At 40.0% G+C, this 12610-nt stretch overlaps 1 protein-coding gene across 2 annotated transcripts in view; it reads left to right on the forward strand.

Moving 5' to 3' along the window:
• Positions 1-12610, forward strand: part of AFF1 (ALF transcription elongation factor 1) — a 98272-nt gene that overhangs the window by 56573 nt on the left and 29089 nt on the right. For both annotated transcript variants that reach the window (XM_075284620.1, XM_075284628.1), the window contains exons 4-6: positions 2272-2313; positions 9567-9653; positions 10971-11007. In XM_075284620.1, the coding sequence (XP_075140721.1) occupies positions 2272-2313; positions 9567-9653; positions 10971-11007 (166 nt within the window). The remainder of the gene's footprint in view (positions 1-2271; positions 2314-9566; positions 9654-10970; positions 11008-12610) is intronic.

The following is a 12610-nucleotide window of genomic DNA, read 5'->3' on the forward strand; positions in this document are numbered from 1 at the left end:
TTTTTTGACATGTATAGTTGTACATCCACAAGATAATTTTCCCACAATCAGCAAATTATGGCTAAGTCTCTGACAAATGCCATACCTTAGAAAGCTCTTGCATTTATGGTTGTATCCATTGGCATCTGATCAAGGCTGACTGCTAAGATGATTTGAGAAAAATCTTCAAAGCCCTGCAAAATATTTTACTATTTTTGCAAAAAATGTTCATGGGAATGTTCATGGGAAAACCCCTTTTAAGGACAGACCATCAATTTTAGATCAGTTTGGGTTTTACTTAGATGACGCTGGGTTCACACCTGCGTTTGGGGTCTCCGTTCTATGGTTTCCGTCTTCTGCATGCCAGAAGACGGAAACCATAGACCGGGTCCGGCCGTGCGCAGCGGTGAGCGTTTTAGGCTCTCCGCCGCGAAACCGGATTTTTTTTATCCGGATACAGAGTACTGCATGTCCGACTCTGTGTCCGGATTATAAAACCCGGTTTCGCGGCGGAGAGCCTAAAACGCTCACCGCCGCGCACGGCCGGACATCTCTCTCACCCATTCAAATGAATGGGTGAGAGAGACTCCTGCAGGTTTCCGTATCCTGCCTGTGTTTTAGGCAGGAAACGGAAACCTAAGTACGGAGTGCCGGGCCGCAGATGTGAACGAGCCCTGAGCTGGAGCATGCAGCTTCTGAAATTGTTTAGGGCTAGTTCACACAGAGTTTTTGGCAGTTGATTTTGATGCGGAATCCGCCTCAAAATCCGCTGCCAAAAACTGCTTCCATTAACTTCAATGGGAGCCGGTGCTAGCGGAAAAAAGAAGCGACGTGCCCCTTCTTCCCGCGGATTCTGTGACTGACTCGTCCACGGTGCGAGACTCCTTCCCGATTAGGCCCATTCTTTCGGGTCTAATCCGGAGCAGAATGCCGCTGCACTGCATAGGCATTATGTTATGGCTAGCTGTGCAGTATGTTTACACGCGGAATCCATTTTCTGCCGTGTGAACATACCCTTACAGGGCAGGTGTTACACTTCTCACTTTCTGTACTTTTAGTAGCAGTGATTATTGGTACTGCAGCCATGTCCCATTCATCTCTATTAAACAACCCTGTAGTGCACATAACCATTACTACTAAAAGTTTGGCAAGCGATCAGCCCCTTGAAGGTTAACAATTCTGGAAGATGTACAAATGATCACTGGGGTGTTTAGTCGGATAACAAGGGATGGTGCTGTCAAAAATGATCTAATAATAATAATATATATTGTAAGACTTACGTTAATCATATTTTAAGAATTCTTAATAGCTTTATTTTTAATTTTCCATGTCACGATCTATATTTAAAAAAAAGAACTGTAATTTTCACTCTACCACTATGCCTAGACTAACTTACTAGTTTGTAGGGATTTTCATTGCAGCAATCTTCTCACTTTACTTTGTTCAAAACCCATACCATAATGATAGAGGATCACACCTTTACAGCTAACACCCTCAGAGATCCTTATTTGCATCCACTACTGAGAATAGATGCTACAGCTTACCTGCTCCTCTTCCCTACACAGAAAACTCTTTGACCTATTGGCGGCACTCAAACATACATTACACTCCTGTTGGTACTCCGCACGTAGGTACTCCAGTTTCCTGTGTAGATGGTTTAGTTGGTTCTTAGACAATGTACAGGTTTCTCTGACACACGAGTCAGTGTTGTGGCTCTTAAATCTCACGTGGCTTGTGTGTGAAAGAGGACATCATCTGTTGGGCAACCTCATTACCTATGTCTCCACAAGCCATGGTGCTATAATTCCTGTATCCCTAGAGAATATAGGTTCAGTGTAGGTGTATGGCAGATAAAGGATGGTAAAGCCTGATGGGCTATTTGAATGTTTATGCGCTTTGTGTGCTTTGCACTTCACACTTTTTTCTTCCAGTGTCTCTTGCCTTTAGGACATAAAGTACAGCAGTTTTGTTTGATCCCATGTAAAAGTGTTTCTGTGCATTCTGTAAATAACTTATCCTTTGTTGTGTGACATTGATGCCTTTGGTTCCAATTCTTGATGTGGCATAAACAGCAGTTTTTGGAGTTGAATTTACCACTGGAAATCTAAGTCACAAAAACTGTTAATGCAAATGACATAACCAACAGCCCAAAATACACTACTGCATACTAATTCACATTTCATCCCAGGTCATTCATATAGATAGAGATATATCAAGTGCCTTTCCTTCAATGTAGATGTTGCAATCTGATTTTCATCTTTTTCCTGATGTTTTTTTCTTGTTTTGTTTCAGACCTTCACTAATGAAGCCCATTGTGTTGAAGACATTTTGAAGGTATGTACGTCACAAATACTTGATTGTAATGTATATGTGGCTGCTGTAGCCAGAGAGTACATGCTAGAAAGAAGTTGAACAATATACATAAAGTGAATTTGATTATTAATCGGCAGGATTATGTATTATATATGTATGCTTATGTGTGTGTATATATAACACACGTCATTAAATGCCAGTAATCCACTGGCATGTGATGTAAATAACACCTGGCACCTGACAAGGGGTAGGATATATTGGGCATCAAGTGAGCGGTCAATTATGGAAAAAGTGTGCAATGGTTAGTGGCTACTATTAGTGGCTCAAGAAAAGATGTCTGATGAATAGACAAACAGGTCATTTTCACCCATTGATGGACTATTGGAGTAACACAATTGGTCTAACTGCACATAAGAGCTACTCAGGCACATATTGCTGGGAATGTTAATGCATCGCCAAAAAGTGCCTACAATGGGAATGTAAGCATCAGAAGTGGACCATGCAACAATATAAGGAGGAGGCTTGGTCTGATGATTTGTGTTTTCGTTTACATCAGTTGGGTATGTACATCACCTTCCTGGGGAAGAAAAGATACCAGACTGCACTATGGAAAGAATGCGGACTGATGGAAGCAACGTGGTATTCTGGGCAATGTTTTTCTGAGAAACCTTGAATCCCAGCATTCATATTAATATTGCTTTGATACATGCCACTTATCTAAACATTCAGACCAAGTAGACCTCCCCATGGCCATCGTATTTTTGAAAATCAAAAGCTTATTTTAGCAGGCTGCTCCCTGTGACACTAAAATTCTTCAAGAATGTTTTCAAAATATGTTCAAGCTGTTTACATGTCTTTCAAAGGGGGTATCCACTTTCTAATATTGATGGTTTAATTTTAGGTCAGGTCATCGATATTGGATCTGCAAGGGTCTGACACCTGGGACCCCTGCAGATCAGCTACCGTGGGACAGCGTGGCTTGGTAATATTTACACTGGTGTACAAAATGTAACGGCAGCTTTAGGTACTGCCGCAGTATTCCATACACTCCCATCCAATACCATCCCATGCAGTTCTTCAGTACCTAATGCCAGCCTTGCTACACTTTGAACAGCATGTTGGCAGTGCAGATCCCGGCATGTAAACATTTACGGGAGCCAATCTGTCCTGGAGTAACTACACTGCAGGGCATCCTATTGTCACTGATCTTATATTGATGATCTAACTTAAAGGAATTGTCCAGTTTCAGGCCAATGTTATTGTTTGTACAATAAGTTGTACAGTTTTCCAATATACCTTCTGTATCCATTTCTAAATGAGTCCACAGTCATGTGATATACAACTCGTTACCAGGCAGATGTCTGATTACTGTGCTGTGACTGTAACGAGCTATGCACCTGTGTGTCCATCATATGACCATGGACTGATTTCTAGCCACTGGGAGTAAGCCTAATGAATGACAGAAAGCTAGAAAAAATCTAGAAAACTGGGAGGAATCGATACAGAATGTATAATGGAAAATTGTATAACTTTTTATTATATAAACTATAACATTGGTGTCTTAATATTGGTCTGAAAGTGGACAAAGACTTTAGGAATAGGCCATCAAATTTAGAAAGTGGATGAGCTCTTTCACCCTGTACACAGTTTTGGATGAGTCCTGCTCTGGGCTTGAGTAAATTGCATTACAATTCATCCCGAGCAGGATACATTCAGGGACACTGTCACTTTAAACATTTCTAACTCCAGACCTGTGGGGCCGAGAATCTTGGTCCTATTTTAGCGTGATCACTGGTTAAAGGGCTGCATATACATTCAGTTTCACTTTCACCAGTGTGCAGTAGATCATACACAGATCACTACAGGGGAGGATGTACCTGTACTTTTGTTCATATCAGGACCCCCTTCTTCCCACATTAATAACATTTCTGTTTAACCCCTCTATATGCTCTGGTCAATACTGACCACAGCACCTAACTTGTTTTACAGTAAAATAGACCCCCCCTTTGTTAATGGGAGAGGGGACGGAATGGTACTACTATATCAGCAACAACACCTAAAATAAATTTAGTATGTTATTCTGCATGATAAACACCATAAACTTTAAAATGCAGATGCCAGAATTGATGTCTGTTCTTCTCACCTCTCAAAAATGAAAAGTAATACAAACTGATGAAAAAGTCTCATATGGCCATAAAATACAAGGTCTTGTAAAGCTACATTGATAGAAAATGTAAAAAGTTATGAAAGGGGGAATGCACAGAAGGGTAAAATGTGTTAATCGCTAAATGGATATAAATGTACATAAGGCATTGGAGTGGTGTCAGTAATATTGAGCCATGAACTCAAAGACGTCAGTGACCTTTTTGGGAGGGTTTTTAGATTTTAGATGTGACCGTTAGGGGGTTGAAGGACCTGCTGCTAATGTCTTGGTGCCAGGTACCACAGGTTATCAAAGGTATAGCCTAGGACAGGGCTGTTTTGGTTGCACGAGGTGGCTATACAGTATGTACAGTCCTATGAAAAAGTTTGGGCACCCCTATTAATCTTAATCATTTTTAGTTCTAAATATTTTGGTGTTTGCAGCAGCCATTTCAGTTTGATATATCTAATAACTGATGGACACAGTAATATTTCAGGATTGAAATGAGGTTGATTGTACTAACAGAAAATGTGCAATATGCATTAAACCAAAATTTGACCGGTGCAAAAGTATGGGCACCTCAACAGAAAAGTGACATTAATATTTAGTAGATCCTCCTTTTGCAAAGATAACAGCCTCTAGTCGCTTCCTGTAGCTTTTAATCAGTTCCTGGATAAAGGTATTTTGGACAAACAATTCAAGTTCAGTTAAGTTAGATGGTCCCCGAGCATGGACAGCCCGCTTCCAATCATCCCACAGATGTTCAATGATATTCAGGTCTGGGGACTGGGATGGCCATTCCAGAACATTGTAATTGTTCCTCTGCATGAATGCCTGAGTCGATTTGGAGCAGTGTTTTGGATCGTCTTGCTGAAATATCCATCCCCGGCGTAACTTCAACTTCGTCACTGATTCTTGAACATTATTCTCAAGAATCTACTGATACTGAGTGGAATCCATGCGACCCTCAACTTTAACAAGATTCCCGATGCCGGCATTGGCCACACAGCCCCAAAGCATGATGGAACCTCCACCAAATTTTACAGTGGGTAGCAAGTGTTTTTCTTGGAATGCTGTTTCTTTTTGGACGCCATGCATAACGCCTTTTTTTTATAACCAAACAACTCAATCTTTGTTTCCAAAATGAAGCTGGCTTGTCCCAATGTGCTTTTGCATACCTCAGGCAACTCTATTTGTGGCGTACGTGCAGAAACGGCTTCTTTCTCATCACTCTCCCATACAGCTTCTCCTTGTGCAAAGTGCGCTGTATTGCTGACTGATGCACAGTGACACCATCTGCAGCAAGATGATGCTGCAGCTCTTTGGAGGTGGTCTGTGGATTGTCCTTGACTGTTCTCACCATTCTTCTTCTCTGTCTTTCTGATATTTTTCTTGGCCTGCCACTTCTGGGCTTAACAAGAACTGTCCCTGTGGTCTTCCATTTCCTTACTATGTTCCTCACAGTGGAAACTGACAGGTTAAATCTCTGAGACAACGTTTTGTATCCTTCCCCTGAACAACTATGTTGAACAATCTTTGTTTTCAGATCATTTGAGAGCGGGCTGTCCATGTTCGGCGACCATCAAACTTAACTGAACTTGAATTGTTTTGTAGAAAGAAATGGTCCAAAATACCTTCATCCAGGATCCAGGAACTGATTAAAAGCTACAGGAAGCGACTAGAGGCTGTTATCTTTGCAAAAGGAGGATGTACTAAATATTAATGTCACTTTTCTGTTGAGGTGCCCACATTTTTGCACCGGTCAAATTTTGGTTTAATGCATATTGCGCATTTTCTGTTAGTACAATAAACCTCATTTCAATCCTGAAATATTACTGTGTCCATCAGTTATTAGATATATCAAACTGAAATGGCTGTTGCAAACACCAAAATATTTAGAACTAAAAATGATTAAGAGTAATAGGGGTGCCCAAACTTTTTCATAGGACTGTATATCTGTAGTATGACAGATGGAGCCAATACCATCTCAAGAAGACTTCTGTTCTATAGAACTTTTAAGTGTAAAGTGCAGATTTGAGATCAAATTGTAGAGTTAAATAGGATCTGTCATTGCATCAAACTTTGCATAGAAGTATAGTACAGGCACTTATAAAACTTTATAAAAATACCTGTTTCTGTTCTTCTCAGGCTGTTTCCCTTCTCGTCCCCTCTCAGCTAAATTTATTTTCACTCTTAAAATTTTGCTAAATACTTCTCAAGAGCGACTGCAGGTGACATAACTCAGATTACACATGTAATCTATAAGAAGGTGAAGTAAGGGGCAAGAAGTGGATGAGATAAGACAGGTTTTAGGCCTCATGCACCGTCAGTGTGCTAGCTGTGCTTTTTACCAATTCTTTTTTTATGGCCCCGTACACAAGAACATGTATTTTCACTGACCCATGTATGAGGCAGTGAACAAAACGGTCCATTTTGCGGCCTGTGCTCACTGACCTCGATGAATGGGGATGTGGAGGCACAAGTGGCACACGTGAATGTCGTCCATGTTCTATTCAATCACAAGCCGATGTCATGCACACAGTTTGATGCTAGGGATAAACAAAAGCTTTTTTTAATGACAACTACAGTACTTTATTCATAGCATACATGTAAGTATTTCTCTCTATATATCCCACCTGTTACTGGGGGTGTTTCTGAGTGAAAGAGACAGGGCAAATTGGAGCAGATTCTTCTAATCTTCTTTGTGCAATGTACAGTGCCTACAAGTAGTATTCAACCCCCTGCAGATTTAGCAGGTTTGCTAAGATGCAAATAAGTTAGAGACTTCAAACAAGAGCAGGATTTATTAACAGATGCATAAATCTTACAAACCAAAAAGTTATGTTGCTCAGTTAAATTTTAATAAATTTTAAACATAAAAGTGTGGGTCAATTATTATTCAACCCCTAGGTTTAATATTTTATGGAATAACCCTTGTTTGCAATTACAGCTAATAATTGTCTTTTATAAGACCTGATCAGGCCGGCACAGGTCTCTGGAGTTATCTTGGCCCACTCCTCCATGCAGATCTTCTCCAAGTTATCTAGGTTCTTTGGGTGTCTCATGTGGACTTTAATCTTGAGCTCCTTCCACAAGTTTTCAATTGGGTTAAGGTCAGGAGACTGACTAGGCCACTGCAACACCTAGATTTTTTCCCTCTTGAACCAGGCCTTGGTTTTCTTGGCTGTGTGCTTTGGGTCGTTGTCTTGTTGGAAGATGAAATGATGACCCATCTTAAGATCCTTGATGGAGGAGCGGAGGTTCTTGGCCAAAATCTCCAGATAGGCCGTGCTTTCCATCTTCCCATGGATGTGGACCAGATGGCCAGGCCCCTTGGCTGAGAAGCAGCCCCACAGCATGATGCTGCCACCACCATGCTTGACTGTAGGGATGGTATTCTTGGGGTCGTATGCAGTACCATCCAGTCTCCAAAATCACGTGTGTGGTTGGCACCAAAGATCTCGATCTTGGTCTCATCAGACCAGAGAACCTTGAACCAGTCTGTCTCAGAGTCCTCCAAGTGATCATGAGCAAACTGTAGATGAGCCTTGAGATGACGCTTTGAAAGTAAAGGTACCTTACGGGCTCGTCTGGAACGGAGACCATTGCGGTGGAGTACGTTACTTATGGTATTGACTGAAACCAATGTCCCCACTGCCATGAGATCTTCCCGGAGCTCCTTCCTTGTTGTCCTTGGGTTAGCCTTGACTCTTCGGAAAAGCCTGGCCTCGGCACAGGAGGAAACTTTCAAAGGCTGTCCAGGCCGTGGAAGGCTAACAGTAGTTCCATAAGCCTTCCACTTCCGGATGATGCTCCCAACAGTGGAGACAGGTAGGCCCAACTCCTTGGAAAGGGTTTTGTACCCCTTGCCAGCCTTGTGACCCTCCACGATCTTGTCTCTGATGGCCTTGGAATGCTCCTTTGTCTTTCCCATGTTGACCATGTATGAGTGCTGTTCACAAGTTTGGGGAGGGTCTTAAATAGTCAGAAAAGGCTGGAAAAAAAAGATAATTAATCCAAACATGTAAAGCTCATTGTTCTTTGTGCCTGAACTACTTCTTAATACTTTAGGGGAACCAAACAGAATTCTGGTGGTTTGAGGGGTTGAATAATAAATGACCCTCTGAATAAACTTTTCACAATTTAAAAAAAAAATTAAACAAAGAAATAACATTCTTTTTTGCTGCAGTGCATTTCACACTTCCAGGCTGATCTACAGTCCAAATGTCACAATGCCAAGTTAATTCAGAATGTGTAAACCTGCTAAATCTGCAGGGGGTTGAATACTACTTGTAGGCACTGTATGGCAGCTATCCTCCACCCACTAGCTCAGAGAGAACTGCAAAACTTCCAATATACTGTAGCATGTAGAGGGGTTAACTCCTGAAAACTCTATTGAAATGACAGGGATACTTTAAAAACGCAAACTGTTCTTAGTGTTTAATTATTGCTGTATTTAATTTCAATAGCAGTTATCACATTTTGTCTTATTTTTTGTTAGTTATTTGTGACAAAACTAAGTTTTAAACCTTTCATGTCCGTAGATTGGGTATGATATTGCAACATATGATTTATTTTGGTGCTAATTTTGTAGTATAGCACTTATGTTTTTGGAATCCTGAACACCCTCTTCAGCCCCTTTTCAGTTTTTCTGATGCGATTACATAGACACCAAGTTTGTATAGCTTTTACAGTTTTCTGATTACAAAGTAAAACCTTTTTTTCTAATGAAAATATTTTCTTTTTTGCATCATTTTCCTTACAAAAAAATCAATTTCCAGGCAGAAAAGCCGCATACGGACACCGGCGGTCACCTTTAAAAACTCATTGAAATGAATTGGTTTTAAAGCTGACTGCCGGCAAGCAGTCTCCTGTCCAGGTTCCCCCGGGACTTAGGACGGAAACCCCAGGGTGGACAGCGGCGGTACTGGGAACCCAACCTTAGTGATTTTGTACTCACTTAGTAAGAAGTGATTGAGACAATGTTGGAATGTTTTCTTATGTGGCATTGATCACAAATTAATGAAATTAATGTCTAGTAAAGTGTGACTGTGACCCTTTTATAGGTATGCATTTTATGAATTAACTCTCTAAGGATCTGAACATTTTTTTTTTTTTTTATCCTATTTAGGAAATGACCCATTCATGGCCTCCACCATTAACAGGTATCCATACACCAAGCACTGCTGAGCCCTCCAAATTTCAATTTCCCAATAAGGTTTGTATGTTAATTGTAACATTTGTAGTTTTCAGATTTTTATTTATTTTTTTGCTTAATCAATCTTTAGGTGCATCAAAGTTACTCAATATTTTGTCAGTTCACAAAATGGCAACCCACACTATCATAATCACAATGTCTAGAAATGGCTATCAAGGTTCCTGTCACATGTTCTTAAAAATGAATGTTCTATATTTTGCTATTGAGTCCTTGATATTCATATCTGTTTCTGGCTTCATCCTCCCACATGGTTGACTGCTAGCTTTCACTCTATGGACAGTATATGGAGAAGGTTGTCAATCAGGTGAGGCAGCCCACCACTCATGAATACAAGGGTGCTCCGTGCTGGGGTAACATGGTGGCTCTGTGGTTAGCACTGCATCCTTGCAGCGCTGGAGTCCTGAGTTTGAATCCTGCCAGGAACAACATCTGCAAGGAGTTTGTATGTTCTCCCCGTGTTTGTGTGCATTTCCTCCCATTCTACAAAGACATGCCGATAGGGAAATGTACATTGTGAGTCCTATATGAGGCTTACATTTTACATTAAAAAAAAAAAAAAAAGCTCCATGTTCTGTGCCTACCACATCTGACTTGGTGATTTCATGAAATCTACTAAAAAAAAAAATAAAAAAAATTGAATTATTGAATCAGCATCTCGATCAATAGAAATGTTTTTACAACTATTTTTAGTGCCTTATCTAGTCCTCAAAATCAATGATTATTTTTTGAGTTTTTCAAATCATATACAGTACTACCAGTGATTTATATGACATATTTTTATTCCAGCCAGTCATTAATTTGAAGTATTAGCTCAGCTGATTTTGAATTTATGTAGATACCGTGAGTGCTAAACAGGGGCACAATGCTGTGTATAGGGTGTGATGATGCTGTGGGATATTCTGATTTCACCATCTATGTCCAAAATTGCTATGGAAAAAAATAGAATTTGTAGAATTGTGGAAATGGAAGTACGTTTTGTTTTTTGTTTTTTTACAGATATTTAATACCAATGTAAGTGTTTACAGCTTCAAGTAGTTTAAGCTGCTGACCTAGCTCTAGGATGAAAATGGTTACAATGACTCTCTTATTTGGAAGACTTATTTAGTGCCAAAAATCCACAATGGAATGGTTTTCCTTCAATTCTATAAAACGATCCAATCCAATTTTTAATGCTGAATATGTATTTGGCATATGGAGTTATATGATGGTGACTGTTATTGTGTATTAGCCCTTAGATGTTGTTGCATTATAACAAATTCTTCTTGTGCTGTAACTAAAACAACTTTCTTTTTATTTTTTTTTTCTGCTGCACACCAGGAAAGTCAACACACTCAGTCTGTCAAAGTGAATCAACGTGAGTGATCTAGGTATTTAGGTATTAATGCATGTGGGTGCGGAATAGGAGATATTCATATCTATAGTCAAATACAAGATGCCTAGAAATTGGACACTGATGTATTTTGTTTGAATTGTACCCATTTGTTGTTTATGGCCGTTCATTGTCTATTTATCTCCTGACTGTAAGTGTGAGTAGGTTCTCTGTTCCCTATTTTATCCCTAGATAAAATGACTTAAGTGAGAAAACCATGTTTATGCTTCTTACTTTATGCAACCAGAATATATATAATGAAGCTTTACTGTAAATTACATCTAAAATTCCATAAAGGAACATGATATACATCATTTAACTAAATGGCACAGAGAAAGCTAAACATGTTTTACTGTGAAAATCCATGCGGCAAAGAGACCCCACAGTAGATATTTGCAATATGCAAGTACCTGTTCACTTTTACGTCATAGTCAGGACAAAGACTTTTCTTAGTGCGGGACAAGGCATACCATCTGATACTGCACACAGACCAGTTGTGTCAATCGCTGGTATTTCTTTCACAGTCTTTAGAGGCTGGGGTTTATGGCTATGTAACACACCTGTGAGGTGGTTAGTCTTCTGAAGATAATTAACTCCTTGTTGCCTGTGCCAGTTAACCCCTTTTGGGCCTTGTAAAACATCCAGTGTACCAGAGAGCCATATGATTGTGCATTTAACTTTGCAGAATATCTCCATGATGTATCAGTATGGCCACAAATTCTGGCAACCACAGGACTGACATATTGCCCTCAAACTTGCACTATCATTAAACACTGCAGGCGGCTGATGATTTAGCCTTAAGCCTAGTTTCACACAGTTGTGGAAGAAAACTGTTGTGAAAAATGGTGGCATGCTTGTGCTATGAACCAGAAATGATATATTCACTATGCCACTAACAACTGCTTTAAGAACATAGAAATGGTTTAGAAGCAATGGTGGTAATAGACTCCTCTTAAGCTGTACTTGACATTAATACATACTGAAAGCAGCAGTATAGATTAATGTCATACAATTGAAGTAATAGGAGCAGTGTTGCAATTCCCCAGAACCAGCACTAGTCAGTGGACAGGACTGCTGTGCTGCTCCTATTACTTGAATAGGGGCTGCATTGCACATAGCGCCCATCCGCTTTCAGCACCGAGAGGCTACTAGAATAAATGATCTGTGCAGGGTCCAGGGTGGATAGGTCCACAGTATGAAAGTTTTATTTGGTCCTCAAAACCCTTTTAATTTCCAGTGTGATGAGTTATAGAATAGAGGTGTTTTAATACATAACAAATATAAAGCAAAGAAAGTGCAAAATACATGAAGATTGGAAAAGCACATAACTAAGGGGTTGTCTGAGATTAGATCTGCTGCCACTTCATTGCTTACCTCAATGCATAGTCAGTCTACAGTCACCTACATGCAGTCTACTAAGCAACAGTGCAGGTTATTTCAGTTTCATCCCATTCAACAGATTTTGATGGCTTATCTGAACAACAAACCATTAATGTAATTCTGAAAAGCCCCTTTAATGCCCTGTTCACATCCCCATCATCATTTCTGGTTTGCTGGTCCAAGGGGCTGTCCGGGATAAAATGGAATT

Source organism: Leptodactylus fuscus, chromosome 1, assembly GCF_031893055.1.
Source record: "Leptodactylus fuscus isolate aLepFus1 chromosome 1, aLepFus1.hap2, whole genome shotgun sequence".
NCBI classification, from domain to species: domain Eukaryota; kingdom Metazoa; phylum Chordata; class Amphibia; order Anura; family Leptodactylidae; genus Leptodactylus; species Leptodactylus fuscus.